The 16,621-nt window shown below is 52.6% G+C and overlaps 1 protein-coding gene and 1 long non-coding RNA gene across 5 annotated transcripts in view; one reads left to right on the top strand and one right to left on the bottom strand.

Annotated features, from left to right (window-relative positions):
* The window catches only part of LOC139359565 (uncharacterized), an 85,540-nt gene that overhangs the window by 30,674 nt on the left and 38,245 nt on the right, over nucleotides 1–16,621 (top strand). The gene's annotated exons all lie outside the window — the stretch shown is intronic.
* Nucleotides 3,830–15,102, bottom strand: LOC139359393 (TBC1 domain family member 3G-like). Its single transcript, XM_071082032.1, has 14 exons — nucleotides 14,385–15,102; nucleotides 12,884–12,956; nucleotides 12,639–12,721; nucleotides 10,997–11,036; nucleotides 10,444–10,524; nucleotides 9,884–9,991; nucleotides 9,445–9,554; nucleotides 8,163–8,211; nucleotides 7,761–7,881; nucleotides 6,954–7,048; nucleotides 6,539–6,604; nucleotides 5,969–6,068; nucleotides 5,446–5,598; nucleotides 3,830–4,468 (listed from the first exon to the last, which is right to left on the bottom strand). Exons 2-14 carry the CDS (start codon nucleotides 12,953–12,955, stop codon nucleotides 4,053–4,055), a joined length of 1,494 nt encoding a protein of 497 aa, XP_070938133.1. The 5' UTR covers nucleotide 12,956; nucleotides 14,385–15,102; the 3' UTR covers nucleotides 3,830–4,052.

The raw sequence follows: 16,621 nt of genomic DNA, 5'->3' as shown, positions 1-16,621 counted from the left end.
CCCCATTGTTATTCCTGATGTTGGTGAATTTTTTTTTAACTTAATTTTTTTTTTTTTTTTTTTTTTTTGGAGATGGAGCCTTGCTCTTGTTACCCAGGCTGGAGTGCAGTGGCAGGATGTCGGCTCACTGCAACCTCCGCCTCCCTGGTTCAAGTGATTCTCCTGCCTCAGCCTCCTGAGTAACTGGGATTACAGGTGCACACCACCACACATAGCTAATTTTTTGTATTTTTAGTAGAGACGGGGTTTCACCATGTTGGCCAAGCTGGTCATGAACTCTGGACCTCACGTGATCCACCCGCCTCGGCCTCCCAAAGTGCTGGGATTACAGGCGTGAGCCATGACACCCGGCCAGATGTTGGTGATTTGTGTTCTGGATTTTTCTGTTTTAATTTTAATTTTTATTTTTTTGACCAGTCCAAATAGAATTGCTCAGTTTTGTTGACCTTTTTAAAGAAAGTTTTGGGCTTGTTAATTTTTTATGCCATCTCCCTGTTTTCTATTTTGTTAAACTTCTGCTCTTTATTATTTCCTTCCTACTACTTACTATGTGTTATATTTTCCTCTTCTTTTCTAACTTATAAAGGTGGAAACTTAGGTCTTTTCTTTTAGATATTCTTTTCTAATGAAAATATATGTGCTGGAAGTTCCTCTCTGTTGCTTTTATTGAATCCCACAAGTTGTGTTATTTTTGTTTTTGTTTTTGCCACTGTTGTTGTTGTTTTGAGACAGGGTCTCAATTTGTCACCCAGGCTGGAGGGCAGTGGTGTGATCTCGGCTCACTGAAGCCCCAACCTCCTGGGTTCAAGCGATCCTGCAGTCTCAGCCCCTCAGGTAGCTGGGACTACGGGTGCACGCCACCTTATCTGGCTGTTTTGTATTTCTCGTAGAGACAGGGTTGCACCATGTTGCCCAGGCTGGTCTCAAGCTCCTGAGCTCAAGCCATTAACAGGCGTCAGCCACCACTGCCCCAGTCTACATCTCAAGTTTTGATAAATTTCATATTTGTTGCCATTCCGTTCAAGTCATTTTCCACTTTCCCTTGTGCCTTTCTCTTCACTGTTTTGGTCTGTCTTGGACGGAAGTAGAAGTCTTCTGCTGTTTGGTCTTAACATTGATTTTCCCTCTTACTTCTCTTCTGTTTTTTGTGATTAGTTTTTAGCGCTGTATTTTAATCAGTTTAACAATGCAGCAGTTAGTATTGCATTTAAATTTAATTAATTACATTAAATTGCCTTAAATTGTCTTTTTGGCCATATCTATTCCTATATAGATAAGTATTTATATTTATATAGTGGTTGCTGTAGGGATTGTAATTTTCTTATCAGTAAATTGAGTCTACTGAGTGTGTCCCTTTTTTGTTTTTTTTTCTTTTTGAGACAGAGTCTTGCTGTGTTGCCCAGGCTGGACTGCAGTGGCAGTATCTTGGCTCACTGCAAGCTCCACCTCCCAGGTTCAAGCAGTCCTCCTGCCTCAGCCTCCTGCGTGGCTGGGACTACAGGCACACACCACTGCGCTCAGCTAATTTTTGTATTTTTAGTGGAGACATGGTTTCGCTGTATTGGCCAGGCTGCTCTGAAACTCCTGACCTCAAGTGATCTGCCCGCCTTGGCTATCCAAAGTGTTGGGATGACAGGCGTGAGCCACCTCCCCTGGCCTGTGTGTACCACTGAACACGAAATGTAGAATGAAACCGTAGAGACGACTTTTACCTGTTGCTTCTCCAGTCTTTGTTATAGTTTTCTCAGAAAGCTACACACATTCACAAACCAACCAGTGTTTTAATCTTTAATGTAAATGGTCATTTGCGTTGTAAATGAGTGGGAAGGCATTAACGTTTTATATGTTCATTATATATTCAGTGTGCCTACGTGTTTATCGCTCTTCATGTTTTTCTTCAGTCCTGAGCTTCCTTCTGGAATCATTTTCCTATTACCCAAGGAAAATTGTTTGGTGTCCCCTTTAATGGAAATCTTTTAAAAAATGTTTTCTGGCTTTATTTAGTTATCTAGTTTTTCGTTTGATAACTTCCCTTTTGTTTTTAAAATGTTCATTTCTTTCCCTTAGTTTTCTGTAGTTTTATTAACGTCCCTTGGTGTATATGTTTATTTACTCTGATTTATAGTGGTTCTTCAATCAGTGGCTTTGGGTTTTCTGTTCTGGAAAATTTTTAGGTATTATCAATATATAAAAGAATATTAATATTGATAGTGAATCTTGGTATACATTTAGTGAATAAAATTAATCTGTAGGAAACTCTTTATATTTTTAACACCTTTAGTTAGTTGGATTTCGGCCCCAATTATACATTTTGTGATGATGACTTTGTTTCTCATATTCTGCTGAATTCCTATCAGCCATTTATTTATTTTCATTTTTATTTACTGGGAAACAGTAAAATTGAAGTAAGTCTGTTTTGTAACTCACTTAAAAACCTTCAGAAAAATATATTTCAATACAACTTTGGGAATTCTTTAGATTTGGTCACTGTTTGCTGTCACACAGGATCCTGGTGTTGGTACCATTTGATTGGGTGTTACATATTTGTATCCATGTTCCTTTGAAGGGTCAGTATGTCTGATGTCCCGAGTGTCTATTTCTCATTCTGTTTAATGGTAGATATTCATACACTGAAGCTTTAAGGCTTATTTTTCTTTTAGTTTCTAATTTTAAATTATGATCTTTCCCTTGTTGAATGGGGCTATTTCTTTTTAAAATAAATACTACAAGGGTCCCCTGTCTTACAAAATGAGCAGCTTAGGCCTCTAATACTCTGGTCCTTGTATATGAATTACTTAAGAGTGTGTATCTGTATATCCTTTGATGCTGAATGCTTTGATTTATTTTAATGACTAGCAAAAATTTTGAGATTATAAAATTGAACATTTTTCTTCCTAGGTGTAATAAGCATATTGAAATGTTCATTTTCTAAATGAGAGATGATGTGTATAAAATTTTAAAAATGGACTTTGAAGAGTGTGCAAATAGAATTTTCTAATTGCTAATTATAGACATGATGTTATCCCATTTGGTAGTTGAGAAAAAATGTCTAACAATTTAATAAGATTGTATAATCTTTACATTTGCATGGAATTTGAATTTTTTATAGTGATTTTTATCTAGTTTACACCAGTTAGATGTGGCACCACCAACTTTTAAACACCTCAAATAACTCTCATCTTCATACTTAATTATGCAATGGTACAAGTGTTTTAAACAGAAATGTGAGATGCTCTTTAGTAATGCTTTGAAAAGTGCATGAGTCTAATACTGACATTTCCTTTAATGTTTTTATTTTTTTCTTTGTTTGCTCTATCAAATATAATGTGCAGGAATTTTTTCTTATTGAACTGCAGAGATAAATTTTTAGAAAACTGTATACTTTAATACTGATGGTATAACAGTCTTCTTGCTTTCCCTAGTGGCATAAAGTAACACTTCAAATATTTACCTTTCTATTCTTCAGTGGTGCAATCATGGCTTACTGCTTCCTGGAAGTCATGGGCTCCAGCAGTCCTCCTGCCTCAAGGTCCTCACTAGGTGGGACCATAGACACACGCCACCAGGCCTGGCTACTTTCTTTGACTTTTCTCTAGGGACAGGGTTCACCTGTGTTTCCCAAGCTGGTCTCAGACTTCCAGACTCAAGTGAACCTGAACCTCCCGCCTTGACCTCTCAAATTGCTGAGATTACACGTGTCAGTCACCACACCCGGCCTAAATTTCTTATGTGCCATGGTACTGCAAAACGTCATAATTCGGGGCAGCTGGATGGAAGGTGTAGGAGGACACTGTAGTGCCTTTTCAATATTTCTGTATCTCTAAAATAATTTAAACAGAAAACATTTATTTTAAAACATGAAGGGGGTTATCCTTCCATAAGGGTAGAGTACAAAGGCAGGCGCACGGTGTTGTTGGAATTCAGAATGCTGGTGGCAGGACTGGGGGTGCTGGGAGGGGCTGGACATGGTTGACTTTGTGATCTGGGGACTAGTGTGTTCCATCCGTGAATGTCTTTCGAGGTGCACACTTTCTTAATAAATTTTCATAAGTTTAACAAAAAATAAAATGAGAATGTGAAGCTGGCTCGGGTTGTTCAGAAGGGACGCGGACGCAGCAGCTCTGTTCGAAATCATAATGGGGGAACCAAGGGCCCCCTATATCCAAGTCCGTCGGGAGCCGGGGCATCGAGTTCCACTCCAGGAATCTCCAGGAACCCTGAGGTCTTCCCTGAGCCGGGGCCGGGCTGGGCACACCCTGAGTGTCCACAGGGTAGGTGTCTTCCCAGACAGCCCCACCAGGACAGGATGTGGAAGAACGAGGTGCCCACGGTGGGGAAACTAACCAAATGGGCCGCTGGAACCGGGCTGGTGGGCCTGGAGGGGCCTGCCTGTCCCCCTTGCAGAGGGTCGTCCTGCCACTTGAAGCCAGCACAGGCCTAGGTGCCGAGAACCTTTGCTCCAGTTTGGCTGAAAGGAAAACAGTCGTGGTCAGCGTCTCCACTGAGCCCATGCAGGCCTTTCCCGGCCAGGCCCCACCTGCCTAGGTCTCTGGAGTCCTCAGGGTCTCTGTGTGGCCCCGTGGTCTGACACTGAGGACACGCCTGTAGTCTGCTGATCCCAGGGGAGAGGTGTGTGCCACCTGGCATGGGGAAGCTGTGGGGGGATGGCAGGTGGCTCCTGGGACTGCCCCCAGGGTTCAGACTGGCTGGGGGCTTCCTACCACACACCCTCGTCCCAGGACTATTGGGCCAGGGACACAGCCCCCAGTGAGAACTCAGGTGGGAAGGGACTTGGATGTCACCCAGCCCTTTGCCACCTCACATGGGGACCCATCTCCACAGTGGGTGATTGGACCCGGACATGGGTCACCCTCTGCCCTCCTGGGCTGCCCAGTCCATGCCAGGACTGACCGTTCCCACATCTGGCTGAATTCTTGGCTCTAGCTCTCACCTGGGATCCCGCTTGTGCCCTCTCCCTGAGTGCTCTGGGGTCAGGGACACCCGATTCCCTTGTCTCCCTGGCTCAAGGCTGGTTGTCCTGGCAACCTTGGAGGAGCGTGCAGCAGTGAGGGGCCTCTGCTGCTGTCTGAGGCTGTGGGTGCTTGCAGGGAGGGGTGGGGTTTCCCACAAATGGGTCTGGCTCATCTAGTGCCCTAGAGGGTCCTGTGATGGGGCGACAGAGACACTGTGGAATGTGGGAGGGGGCTTGTTGGAGGGTCATGCCCACATCCTCCTCCTGCGGGCACAACACATCCAGTACACACACACTGAGCGCCTGCCCTGAGGACCGGTGGGCCTCCTGTACTTTCTTAGAGTCCAGGAGGAAGAGGAGGAGGAAAAGGTGAAGAGGAAGGCCCAGGTAGTAGGGTTGCGGGTCTCGGGCACTCCCCCACTATTGACTGCCCCAGAGGGTGACATGGGAGGGGACATGGCACTGGAGCCCACCTGGGGGTGGCAGGTCCCCTTGCTTCCTTGTTAGTTTCTTCATAGAGGCCCTAAGATGCTTGAGCACAGCGTCATCATCCAACTCCCAGGTATAGAAGAACTGGTTCCAAAACCGTGCCCACAGGCCACACCTGGACGTCTTCGTGAGGCGCTCTAGGGACAGGGTGGACATCAGGCCAGGAGAGTTCCCTGGGAGGGGGCACAGCTGATACCCTGTGACCACTTCAGTCTCCCACTGGGCCGTGCCAGAACCTTCTGTGGCCACCCCAGGGGTCCAGATGTGCACAGGAGACTGTGGCAGGGGGACAACCTGGGCAGGGAAGTGCTCAGGACACGCCTGACTTTCATCTGGGCCATGTGGGGGGCGGGCTCGGTGTCATTGTGCCTTGCCCAGCCCACCTGGTCAGACCTCCCTCTGGGCCAGAACAGAGGATCATGAGGAGAGTGTGAGGAAGTTGCCCTCTGGTAAATCGGGGTCTGACCCCAGGGCTCCCCACGCCCCACTGGGCACACGGAGACTTACTCCTCTGAACTTTAAAGGCAATGCTTCTCATCGGCATCAACACCTGTTCTCCTTCCAGCAAATACACGTCCCACAGGCGCAGGATGAGCCCAAGAGAGATCTGTGGGGATAGCAGGTGTGGGAGACTGTAGCCCTTCCAGGCTGGGGCTGGTGGCTCGAGCTGAGCCCACTGGGGCTTCAGTCCCCAGAGTCAGTGATCTTCCCCATGAGGGTTTCCTGAGCCCTCCAGGATGCTGAGTCAGACAAAGTCTTGCAGCTCCTCATGGGGGGCACTCATTGGAGTGGGGGTGTGGCTCCTGGAGAGAGGGGCTTGCCCAGGGCTTGAGGCTTCCCTGATCCCTGCCAAGTTGGGTCCTGGCCCAGTCTGCCTGTAAGGCAGGGTCTGAGTCCCAGTTATTGCCCTGGGATGACCCCCCTTGGGCAGAGGGTTTTGTTTGGGTGTCCTGTGGGGACCCCCCTGTGGGCAGAGCCTCCTGTGGGCTGTGGGTGAGCCAGACCCCCGGGCTGGGGAAGCAGGGCACTGCAGGGCAAGGAGGGTCCCTGAGTCAGGGTCTCCCTATGCCTTCTTACCCCGTCATTCAACATCTGGAGAAGCCAGCCTAATGAGGAACCCTGTGCGCAAAGACCTTCCTTGTCCTGATGGGAGGAACAGAGATGCTCAGGGCCCCCTGGGCTGCCCTAAAAACCTCCCTCTTCCAGGGCCTCTGAAGACCCTTCCCCTAGTGCAGAACAATGGGCGGCGTCCAGGGCTCCCCACAACACCGGCCCCTTCCCACACTCCCGGTGGACACACTGCCCTTTGCCCTGCTCTGCAGGAGCTGGGCCCCCATCCCTGTGCCTCTGTCCTATAGACCAACTCCCGGCCCATGGAGAACCTGACATCCCAGGTCAGCCAGTGGCTGGGACTCAGCCAGTCACCAGCGCCACGGGATGCAGGGCCTCTGGAGAAGAGCCCAAGCTTGCTCACCAGACGCCATAAACTCACCAGACGCCACATGGTCTTGGGTTGTGACGTGGGGACCACATGCTCCTGATGGTCTTGGAGCCCCTGGACTGTCCCGCCATTTGGGCTGTGGAATCCTGAGAAGCCCCCAGCCCATCAAGGAATCAGAGCCTTTCCCCAAGATGTGGAGCCATCAGCTGGAAGAGCTGGGCAGCTGGAGAGGCCCCCAAACCGCAAGGCCTTTCACCCTCCCATCTGGTGACCCCACCATGCAGCCTTCGCCCTGGGGAGGTGGGTCAGGAACATCCCCTGGAGTCTGGCTGCAGGTTTCCCTAGAGGCCTCCTGGACCAGGGTGCAAAAAGGGCAAGCCTGACTTGAGGCCACCACATGGCGGCCAGAACAGGGCGGGTTCTGGGTTTCCTGGTCGTCTCCTGGAAGTGGGGTCGGGCCAGGGGACACAGGATGGGGAGATGCTGCCACCTGGGCTTGGTCAGCCCATTCGTGGGCACCAAGGGCAGCAGGAGCCTGGGCAGCTGGAGGGCAGGAGGACTCTCAGTGAGGGGAGAGTGAGCTGCACAGAATCAGAGCCAGAGGGCGTGGCAGCAGGACACAGAGGGTGGCCACGGGGAGGATGAGATGCCCTCCGCTGATGGGGATGAAAGGCGTCTGACTTGGGCTTTGGGGGTCAGCCGCGGACTCCTGTGGGACCCTCAGCAGAGACACCCTGAAGACTCCCAAGGAGCTGGCTACACAAGGAAGGTGCCTTGGCTGAAAGCCGAGATCACCTGGCCAGGGTGGCCGTCTCTGGGTCTGGCTGCATGAGGTCCCTTGGGCAGCTGTCCACCTACCCTGCAGGGAGTGCCTCTCACTGGCCAGCAGCTGCACCAGTGCCCAGAATGCATCCTCCTCAGGCAGATACAGGAGAAACAAGGCCGCGATGTGGCTCAGGTCCCTGCAGTAGCCCACCTCCTGCAAGAGCCAGAGTCACCGTGAAAGGACATCACCTGGGAGGACTGAGGTCACCTGGGAGGACTCATGGCATTGGAGAGGGCAGAGGTGACTGGGGAGGCTTCCTCTGAAGAAGAGGCTTCCTCAGGGTGCAAATTCATTTCATGACAAGAGCCAAGTCCATCAGGCACTTCAGCACCTTGTCCATACTAACCTTAAAAGAAGCGATGGCACCCCACCAGACACCCACTCCTGTGAATAGGGAAATACTGCCCGGGAACGTCACTGCCGGGAATACTCACCGGGTTATACTCCGAATATGCCAGGAGGATGTAGAATAGTTTCCGCTGCCTAGGAGACAGAGAAAGGAGGCTTTTGTTTGTTTTGTGCAGATGCCGTTGGTTTCACTTTGTCCACAAAGCCTAACAACGAATCCCATTTCAGGTTCAGATGATTCACCAGATAAGCAGTGAGCTTCTCAGGGCCTTTGAAGAAATATTTCAGTAAAATCCACATCTGTGACATGCAGATAGCCCAGTCGTACAGTGGCTTGCCTGATCCTTTTCACTCTGAATGATTTTCTTTATTTTTTTTTCAGTTTGCACACACACCAGTTCAGTCTTTGGATGTACAGTTCCTCCACGGTTCTAAACCAATGGGCAGTCTCCCGGCCACCGCTCCAGCCCCTCCTGGAGTGACTCCTTCATCTTCCAAGTCTCCAGGGTGGCCCCTATGCACCCAGCCTCTCCCCAGTCTGTCAACCCTTGGCCACCCAGACTACTTCTCAGTCCCTATGATTTGGTCTTTTCCAGAATGACCCAGGAAGGGGAATCCTACGTGGTAGCTTCTTGGGGCTGGCTTCTTTCCCTCAGCAAAATGCATCTAGGATCCACCCACATTCATCCAGCCATCACTGGCTCGATCCCTTTTCTCACTGGGTCTTCCGTTTGGAGGGAGGACCGGTCTTGCTCTCCCCATTCCCGTGTTGAAGGCCATCCCCGATGTCTCCGTGTATGAGTGACAATGATAAATCAGTGAACATCTTATGTGGATGTCAGTTTTCAAATCAGTGGGTTCAATATCTGAGACACTTTGGGGACACGTGGTTGAAGTCCGTTGAGCTTTGTGAGCCACTGCCCAACTGGCTGCAAAAGTGGCTGTGCCATATCACGTTCCCAGCAGACAAGGATGACAATTTCCAGGACCCCTTATTGCCCCAGCATTTGGTGATGTCAGTGTTACCTCGGGAGGCTCTAGGGCCCTCTGTCCTGCCACCCTCCCGTGAGTCCTACCGTGGGTCCCCGTGGGTCCGGGAGAGCACCTTTCACCATTGTGCATGATTTTGTTTGCTGCCTTCTGTCTCCTCAGGATCCTCCTGGGTTCTGGCCCCACGTGTTCCAGTCTGGCCCAGGGCTTGGAACCAGGGAGGTGCTTGTTTCACGGCGCCAGCTGTTCCCTGGGCCAGGAGAGCTCTTGGCAGCTCTGTCATCCCTCCTAGGTGACCCTGGCTTCTGCTCTGGGGAATCTCCCATCCCTTTCGTTCACTCCATGTCTGCTGTGATCCTGTGGCTCCCATAGGCTTACTTGGCTCCGTATCGATCCCTGAAGAAGATGTGAGTCCTTAGTGTCTTGCTTATGTCCACGTTGATCTGGTGGATGTGTTCAGATGACCTCTTGCCCTTCTCCTTCATGACCTGTAGGGCAGGGCCAAAAGGAGGAAGCAGCCTCAGAACAGATGGAAGACTCCCTGCCCCAAATGGCAGTCGGCCCACAGTCAGCACTCTGGGAAGGAAGGAAAGCAGGAAGGTTTCCTTCTGCACAAAGCTGCTTTTTGGCTTGTTACTAAAGCCGGGGAGGGTCACCAGAGCTGAGTTTGTCTGTGGTGACTATGTCACCATCCATGCCCAGGATGTACATCTGACCATCCCACTCACCCCCCAGGCTGGGCTTGATGCTCCCTCCAGCTGGAGACCTGGGCCCCTGACACGGCCTGTCCTGTTTGTTGTGCTCTGCCTGAGCGTACCTTGTATGTTCTGGGGTTTTTCGACTTGACTTCCTGTATGTTCAGCAGGACTGACCACACTTGGCCCCGGATGTTCATGGGAATGCCCTTATATACTCGATCTATCAGCTGTGGGCAGAAAACAACCTGGTGTCACAGGCCACGGGGCGACCCCAGTGAGGACCAGAGCCCGAGGATTCTGGAAATGGTTGGTTTTGACGCTGTGATTCCTCGTTAGAGGTGACATTAAGCTGGGACACAGTCTCCCTTCCCAGGATTGAAAAAGTGGATGGACACTCAGAGTCGGGACTCTGATCTGAACATTTTCCTTCCTTTGGGTCACCAGGGCATCTCTAGCCTTGAGCTCCGGGTGGTCCCAGCCTTAGATTCAGATTCCCTCCCAGCAAGGTGATGCTTGCACAAATTGGCAGGCAAACCACCGACCAGGTCCACAGTCCTCTGGGTGAGGACAGTGTGCCACCCGCCCACTGAGAGACTGATGGTGCCAGGCCACAGCCATGGGTGCCTGTCCCCTGTCTCTGCAGAGAGTGGTTCTGGGGGCCTCTCCCTCCACACATTACTTTTTTACTGTTCTTGTATGTCTCCCATTGTCGCAGCATTTCCATCCACTTGCTCTTTCGTGTTATCTCCCGTCGCATTTGCTGTCAAATGAAGAATGTTGGCGTTAGGGGAGCTGCCAGGCTTCCCAGAGCCGCCCATGAATGCTGGGTCTTGGGCTCTGGAGCCCTGGTGGACCCAGCTGGAGGGAACCAGGGAAGGACAGACCCTAAGGGCTGAGAGCCTTTGTGCAAATGAGCGCCAGTGGGCTGGCTTTGGGACCCCGGGACGTGCCATCCTCAGGCCAGAGACACACCAGTCTTAGGTCAGGTCCCAGCCTCTGGGTGGGGTCCTGGCCACCCCCAGGCCACAACTGTGGTTCTCACTTTGGAATGTTATCAAACTGCCCAAGTTACCGCAACTTGGGGTCAGATCCAGCAGGGACTGCTGCCCCTCCCAGTGAGAGCATGTTGCCCTCACCGGCCACCGCCCCGGCCAGCTGCCTCCTCTGCCTCACCGACCACCCGTCCAGTCCCCACCCCCCTGAACCAGCCCCTCCATGCATCAAGTTCTTACCTTCACCTCCCGAGCAGTGGCAGGAGGCAGCTCTGTCTCACTGTAAGGCAACCCAGGCAGAACTGAGGACCTGCACAGGGCCTGGAGCTGCCCCAGACTGGGAGCCAACCCCCAGAAAGGACAGGCTCTGTCCCTATCCAGCTCAGGGCTCAGCCCAGGAGAAGACACAGGGAAGGGAGGACAAGGGCCTTCCTGTGGGGCTGACTCCCAAGAGGGGCAGGAGCTGGGAGGAGAAGGAGTGCGGGGCCAGTCTGGGAGGGGTTACTGGGGCCCCTGGCATGGGGGGCGGTCAGGCTGCACAATGGAGCTGCCTGTCCTGGACTGGAGGTGGTGCTTTCCGCTGGAGCTGAGAAAGGTCAGGCCTGAGATGGGATGGGGGCCGCCCAGGGTGGGCGACAGGGCCCTCACAGGAGTCCCTCAGGGAGTGACTGCTTCACCCCACCGGGATCAAGGGAGCCTGCCCTGAGACCTGCCCGGTGTACTCCTGGTGTACCAGGGGCCCATCCCACTTTTTTTTTTTTTTTGAGACAGAGTCTCGCTTAGTCGCCCAGGCTGGAGTGCAGTGGCGCGATCTCGGCTCACTGCAAGCTCCGCCTCCTGGGTTCACACCATTCTCCTGCCTCAGCCTCCCGAGTAGCTGGGACTACAGGCGCCCGCCGCCTCGCCCGGCTAATTTTTTGCATTTTTAGTAGAGACGGGGTTTCACAGTGTTAGCCAGGATGGTCTCGATCTCCTGACCTTGTGATCCACCCACCTCGGCCTCCCAAAGTGCTGGGATTACAGGCGTGAGCCACCGCGCCCGGCCAAGGGCCCATCCCACTTGACAGCCCCAAGGCCCTTGCAAGTTCTGACCTCCCAGCCTCCACCTGCCTCTCTCTGCACCTGACCCACACACCCTGCGTTTTAGAAGTGGCACCGCTCATCAGCTCCCTCCCACCCTACTTCCCCCGGGATCCTCTGTCTCTTCATCCTGTGATCCCTAAGGGATGGTCTCCTGGCTGGGCTCCTCTTACCTGGCCCCAGATCCCTTCCCAGCACCAGACCCAGGGTCTCTAGCCACAAGCCCTGCTGCCTCCCTGGCCTTAACATGAGATGCCCAGAATGGGACACTGCCCGTCTTCTCCCCCATTCCCCTAGGGCCACAGCCCCCACTGTCTCCATGCCTTTCCATCTTCCCGATGGGGGCAGTGAGGGCTGTAGCTCTAGGGAAATGAGGGAGGACAGGGGCCGGTGGGCCCTCAGAGACCTGCTGGACAACAGCCCTGAGGCTAGGCCAGGCGTCCCCTCACCCTGTGGCCACAACACATGGATCTCACTGGGGTTGTCTCCAAGTAGACACAGCCAGACCCTCACGCTGCCGCGCTCCTCTTGTGCTGACTTGTGGACAGAACTGCTGAGAGTCCAGGGGCCTGACCTAGCCCAGTCTCCATTCCCACCCGCTCCCTAGATGGGCCCCGCACCTCTGGCCTAACAGCAACCTCAGGCTGGACCTGCAGGGGAGCCAGGGAGGAGTTCTGACCCTGGAAAGGAGGTTGACCTGACCTGGTGAGACAGTCCTGCCTCAGAAAGGCCTTTCTGAAAGCAAACCCATCCCTGAGCTGAGACAGGTGCTTCAGGGGTGAGGGGAGCACAGAGGACTCACTGCAGAATCCCGAAGCGATCAATGCTGCTGTAGATTCCAACAGGCTCAGGCCCCATGTCCTCGGGCAGCCCAGCTCGGTGTCCCTGCAACCCAGAGGGAGGCTTGGTGAGGGGTCCAAGGTAAAGAGTGCAAGGGCCTGGAGGTAGTGGCCACCCGTGCCCACCCTGTTCTCCTAGGGAGCCCAGGACCCTTTGACCAGGGTGCACTGGAAGAGGCCTCCCTCCAAGGAGCAGACCGACCTGTACCTTCTCATAGTTCATAATGATGTTCTCTCGCTCCTGTGCCCGCAAACTATCTGCATCCTCTGCGATTTCCATCCTGTGAGCCAAAAATCATCTAAAAGTTACATTGTACCCGAGAGCTTCAGAGAAAACCTGAACCGCTCCCATCGGGCTCCCAGATGCTGGCTGGCTGCGTAACCCCCATTCCACCACCATCCTCAGGTAAAAAGGGGCCAGACTCAGTGGCCCACACCTGCATGAGTCTCTGGAGTCTCCAGTCCCAAGCAGGGGTGGGCATCATCCCAAGGACTTGAGGACAGTGCGACCTGGACAGAGAGTCCAGTTGTCCCCAAATGCCATGAAATGGGGATACACCTGCCCCAGCAGGTTGAATAGTGTCCACCTGCCAAGGGTGAAGGGCCGATGGTGGGCTATTCCAGGGATGTGGAGGCAGACTGGGTGCAGCGATCAGAGGTCTCTGTACAGTTGGCCTCCTGAGATGCTCAGGGACCACAGAGATGCCCAGTTTCCTACAGGGATCAAAATATCTACTGACTGGTCTGTTCTTCTCCGCTCATCACTTTGGCTCCCGTGGCCCTTCAGTCTGAACAGTGAAGCCACTTTAGGAATAATGCCAGTTGAGCAGGAGGGTGTTCGGTTTGGGGGATGAAAATGATCTATTGTGCTAGGGGAAACCCTCACTCGGGGAGGGACTGTGGACTCCAACATTCTGAGCTGTCCGTACAGGAGGGGGCTTCATTTTCCCATGTCACTGAGGAAGGACAGTGGGTCCTTGGTCCTGGAGAACACCTGGATGGACCGTCCCTCCTGGGAACACTTGGGGCAAAAGGAGGGCGAGGCCTCAAGAGGACCAGACAGAGCAAGAAATACGTGGAGAGAACCCCAGTGCCTGGACCCCTTTGAACAGAAGGGAAGATGGTCTCCCCCCAGCCAGCCCTCCAGGGCTCCTTCATTTTCCACGGTTACCCAAGGGCAGAAGGTTCCCCAGGACAAGAGACCTTGTGTGTTCAGTGAGGCCCACAGCCACCATCAGGACCCAACTTAGAGCACAGAGGTGTTCGGAGGACCCTCCTATCTACCACACCTACAGTGGATCCATCCCAGTGACTCTGCCAGGACCAGGCTCTGCCCCATCGGGATGGGAAAACTGGGAAGGCTTGGGACCTAGGGCAGGGTGGTCACAAGGTTCAGGCCTGAATTCCAGCACAGTACACAGCAAGGGTGAGAGCAAAACCCAGGTTCATGTCTGGATTCCCAGGCCGGTTACCGCCTCTCTGACCCCAGACATCTCACCTGTCGAATAGGTACACTAGGGAATGGCACTCACTCTATGAAGCCACCATGAGGACGAAAGAGCCAATCGTCTACACTGGCAGTGTAGAACGGGCGCCCGGTGAGTGCTCAGGGATGACCCTCCTCGGTAGCTGCCCAGAGGCCAATACCACCCACAGCATAGCCACTGTCCCCAAGTCAGCCTGGAGGGAAGAGAGCAGGTCACACTCACCTGATTCTGATGAATCAGCTGACCTGCGTTATGCCTCTCAGGTAGAAAACCTTCGAGTCCACAAAACTGTTCCCAGATACCACTGTGCGTGTGTAGCTGATACCACTGTGCACGTGTAACTGCTGTAGAACACAGAGGCAGGCCTGAGAGCGGATTGGTGCTAAGCACCAGTGACACTCTGAGGTCATGGCACGCATCACAGTGGGGCCTTGCCCGGGTCAGCAGGGCCCAGAGACAGGGTCCTCCGCTGCCTGAGGCGGCCACATGCCTGCCTGCAATGTGTTTGTGTGCACGCGTGCACAAGTGTACATGGGTAAACACATCTGTACACGTGTGTGTGCCTTCTCTGGCCAGGCCTGGCTGCCCCACTCGTGTGCACCCAGTTCCTCATCACTGTCATCCTCGAGGTCCAGGACCAGTATCAGAGCATCCACGGGTGTTCACTAACCTCAGCCCTCCTCGCCCAGGGTTGTCCTGGATACACATAAGGGTGGAGGGAAGTGACCACTACTGTTGAATCTCAGAATACAAATGCTAATACTATTACCTAATGGTCTTTTGCGTGTCTCTAATGGTATCTCTTTTTTAATTTCTGATATTTTAACTGAGTGTTTCTCTCCATGACCCTTGAATGTTCTAGCTAGAGGATCCTGTGGGGAAAGTGCCAGGCACACAGTAGGGCCTCGCTCTATTCTAGACATGTTATCTAAAATCTGGTTCATCTGTCCTTCCTGCCAGGGCCTAGGGGATGCCAAATTCCAGGCGCCAGAAAGAGCTTGGGATAAAATGAAGCTTCAAGGGGTGGACTTTGACCGGGGCTGAGTCTGCCTGTGCCATATAAATGGAGTCTCAAGTCCCGAGATAGGGAGTCCAGATGCCTCAATGCAGGGACCTCTGATTGACACCTGCTCCCCTGTACTCATTAGCAACCTCACCCACCCTACTGTCAAAGCACACTTGGCCGTCATAACCGGGAGCTCTGCATCTGTGGATTCAGCAACAGCAGATGGAAAATATTCAGAAAATAAATTGGATGCTTATGTCTCTACTGAACATGTGCAGACTTTGTTCTTGTCATCATTCCCTAAAGAATACAGTATCACAACCGTTTATGTAGCATCTGCATTGTGTTACAGATCATAAATAATCTAGTAATGGTCTAACGTCTATGGGAGGATGTGCATAGCTTATATGTAAATACTAGGCCATGTTATATCAGAGATTTGAGCATCCATGGATTTTGGCATCCCCGGGACCCTAAAACTAATCCTCCATGGATACCAAAGGATGACTGTATAAACTCACTCAGGAAGGCTTCTTATTGGAGGAAGGACCCAGGTCAGTACAGACAGGGACATCGTCCTTGGACTACTGTCCATCTGTTCATCCATTTATCCAGTGGCACTACCCTCTAGGACTGTCCCAGTGACAGCCCTAGCAAGTGGAGACATTAAAAAAGACTGACTCACGTTGTCCAGCTTTGAGGTCTTGGAAGAAGTTGCACCAGTGTGAGAATAGGGGGTCAGTTTCCTCCAGGATCCAAAGAGCATATCAGGGCCCCTTGGGCTGAGGAAAGGAGCGCGGCCTCTCCAGCAGCCACACGGGCTGCAGTAGGATGGGGCTGGAGCTGGCCATGTGGATCACCTGAGCCTCATGAGGGCAAAAGAAAGACCAGGGGGTAGAACAGGAGCATGGGGCAGCTGGATGCCTAAGGAGAAGGCACCTCAGGGAAGGGGTACTAGTTTGTTTTCACACTTCTGTAAATACTCGAGACTGGGTAATTTATAAAGGAAAGAGGTTTAATTGACCTGCACTTCAGGGAACTTACAATCATGGCAGAAGGTAAAGGGGAAACAGGCACCTTCTTCACAAGGCGGCAGGAGGGAGTGAGTGGAGAACGAGGATGTGCCACGCTTTGAAACCATCAGCTCTCCTGAGAACTGCCTCACTCTCAGGGGAGCAGCACGGGGGAAACTGTCCCCAGATCCAATCCCCTCCCACCAGGTTCCTCCCTTGACACAGGAGGATTACAATTCCAGATGAGTTTTGGGTGGGGACACAGAGCCAAACCTATCCGGGGCTCAGCCTGTCTTGTAGCTCCCCGGGGCTGAGGCTGAGTACAGATCTGCTGGGCCTGCCCTGCAGCACCGGGGGCTCTGCCTGTGCGCCCCCATCTGCTGCTTCCTGGGGTGGTGGCTGCTTCCTCAAGAGGAAGTTGGATCTGCTCTCCTGCCCAC

This window comes from Macaca nemestrina, chromosome 17 (genome assembly GCF_043159975.1).
Source record: "Macaca nemestrina isolate mMacNem1 chromosome 17, mMacNem.hap1, whole genome shotgun sequence".
Classification (NCBI taxonomy): Eukaryota; Metazoa; Chordata; class Mammalia; order Primates; family Cercopithecidae; genus Macaca; species Macaca nemestrina.
Note: the sequence above shows the minus strand (reverse complement) of the source record. Positions and strands in the feature narration are given on the sequence as shown.